Consider the following 2516-nt stretch of genomic DNA (forward strand, 5'->3'; position numbering starts at 1 on the left):
TAATTTCTACAGAAATGTTTTTTACTATTTTGTTGTGATTTATTAAGTATAAATTATAGGATCTTAAAATATCCCACTTTAAAGTAAAGCTATTAATTTGATCAATTTATTTTACGTAGGTATATTGATGTATAGCTTATAAGTACATAGCACCGATTTTTATGCAGTAATATGTATCGAAATATGTCATATACTATACCGTAAAAATCATGAAAATATGCAAGAAAATTTTTGTATTTATTTAAAATTCACGAATTAAACAACTTATAATAATTAATAACTTAATGAAAAATGCTCGCTTTGATATGCAACACATTTTGAATTTTATAAAAATATGCAATAACCATTAATTGCAGTTATATGCAAAATGAAAATTTTACCATTAGATTCAAATTATTATAATTCGTGAAGATGATTGACAAAAATCCAAAAAAGTGAAAAAGGAAAATAATATGCGATTGCGTAGGAATCCGTGCTCTTTTTATAAGCTAACAAAAATAATTTATAATAAACTATTAAAATAAATTTTTAATAATATAGTATGACGTGTTTTTACCCAAAATTAGTTCAAATCTTGATTATAAATATTAAAATTTAAAATCAATGGTTTAAACTATTCTAAAAATTGTAAAATATTTCCTAAGGAGACTGACACATTGTTTGCACTCAAAATCGTTTTTGGCGCCTATGCAATAATTTATGACCAAACTTAAATTAAAAACATCCATTGGCATTATAGCAATATATACAATGACGACTATTTACAAGACATAATAAACCAATTATACAAAACAATATATTTTCGTTTTTATTTTTTAGTTTTAAAAATCTTTTCTTATTATCATTTATTAATAACACTTTTTATTTTTAAAGCAGGAAAAAAATCAAAATGATTTTAGAAAATAAAAATATTTTTGAAAATGTTGAACGACATCAATCGGATATGGCTAGAATTCAAATATTAAGCAAAAATAAACTACAAATCGAAATCGATCAGAGGAATAAGCAATTAGCTCGAAGTACCAATTATACATCTAAATAGTTCATAAAATTGAGATTCATTATAATATACTAATTCTATTATTTTAATATTAGATCATAATTTTTTTATTTGGAAACGAAATAAATGTTTACAACGAAACGCTTAAATATATGAAAGTATTGATAAAAATAAATCTAGTGGATATTCTTCATTCTTTCAAAGCCAACAAAATAAGCGAGTTGTAAACACATAATAAATAAGCTATATGTTAATTAAATATAGCATTAAAATTATATTTAAATACTTAAAACGATTTTCAGATTCACAAACCACACAAAATACGTTTTCAAAGAGATTTCCACGACTATCAACACATGAGGATTATCAAGACCTACCTTTAAAAATTCAAAAAACATTGATTAATGGTAAAATTACGAATACACTTTTAGATATAATTGAAACGAGGACGGACAACCAATGTGGTGATGAAAGATATCACACACCGCTGACTAAACAATTTTACGATTCAAAATATTATGACAAATATATTAATACGAAAAATAATGCCAACTTTACACTAATTACAAATAAAGGTAAAATTAATCTAGTTTAATACAGGTAAAACAAATATTGGTAGTTACTTTATTTTGATATTAATTTAAAGATACAAGATTTAAATCAAAAACACTTAATTCAAAATCACAAAAAAAACATAAAGTCATAGACGAAAATCGTAAAAAATATCAACTTGATGATGGAGGCATGTTTACCGAATTAGACAAAAGCGTGGCATTATTTCAAAAACTATTGCGAGGAAGAGCTTATCAAACTATGGTTAAAATAAAAACTTAATAATAATAGTAAATTGTGGTATTAATGATAATTTATTATAGATTATGATGGCAAAAATCAGATATCAACCAATTTTACACTCGGATGAAGCACCAGAGACACTCGATAATACAAAAGTATAATTATCAACAAATATTATTTAAATTAATAATCATAGCAAAGTATTTAATAATAAATGTACCTTCTTACAGAAAACTAAAGAAATTACAAGTGTTGATATATTAGAATATTCAAGAAATAAATATATTAGTAGATTTTTCGACATTCTTTCTAACGAATCAATTCATATTAAACACAGTGAAAATCAAAACAAAATGTTGATTCAACAAGGAAATTTGAGTAGAAATGCGAATGAAATGATAGAGAAAAAAAAAGATGTATGGAAATAACCGGACGCCTTGAACAAGATGAAATATTAAAACTTGTGATTAATACACAAAATTATATATCTATTTTTAAAAAAAAGTCAACATATATGAGTATATTTTATACTAATTTATTTTGAGGAAAACAGATTTTCCAAAATATATGATTTGGTTGTTTCAAGATATTTTAAATAAAATAAAAATAAATGAACAGTTTTAATGATAAAATTATCAAATAAAACATTAAGGCATTTTTAAATGTTTAAAATTATAAAAATTATTGGCTTTATGCTATAATATTCATGATAACATAAAAT

At 23.0% G+C, this 2516-nt stretch overlaps 1 protein-coding gene across 1 annotated transcript; it reads left to right on the plus strand.

Annotated features, from left to right (window-relative positions):
* Positions 1–1676: 1676 nt before the first annotated feature.
* Positions 1677–2294, plus strand: LOC112592120. Its single transcript, XM_025336107.1, has 3 exons — positions 1677–1816; positions 1876–1950; positions 2026–2294. Exons 1-3 carry the CDS (start codon positions 1745–1747, stop codon positions 2221–2223), a joined length of 345 nt encoding a protein of 114 aa, XP_025191892.1. The 5' UTR covers positions 1677–1744; the 3' UTR covers positions 2224–2294.
* The last annotated feature ends 222 nt before the right edge of the window (positions 2295–2516 follow it).

This window comes from Melanaphis sacchari, unplaced genomic scaffold, assembly GCF_002803265.2.
Source record: "Melanaphis sacchari strain LSU unplaced genomic scaffold, SCAv2.0 Contig158_pilon_pilon, whole genome shotgun sequence".
Taxonomy (NCBI): Eukaryota; Metazoa; Arthropoda; class Insecta; order Hemiptera; family Aphididae; genus Melanaphis; species Melanaphis sacchari.

Coding starts and splice junctions, on each gene's coding strand:
- LOC112592120 (XM_025336107.1), top strand. CDS start 1,745: ATGTTTACCGAATTAGACAAAAGCGTGGCATTATTTCAAAAACTATTG. Junction 1,817..1,875: donor GAAGAGCTTATCAAACTATG/GTTAAAATAAAA, acceptor AATTTATTATAG/ATTATGATGGCAAAAATCAG. Junction 1,951..2,025: donor AGACACTCGATAATACAAAA/GTATAATTATCA, acceptor ACCTTCTTACAG/AAAACTAAAGAAATTACAAG.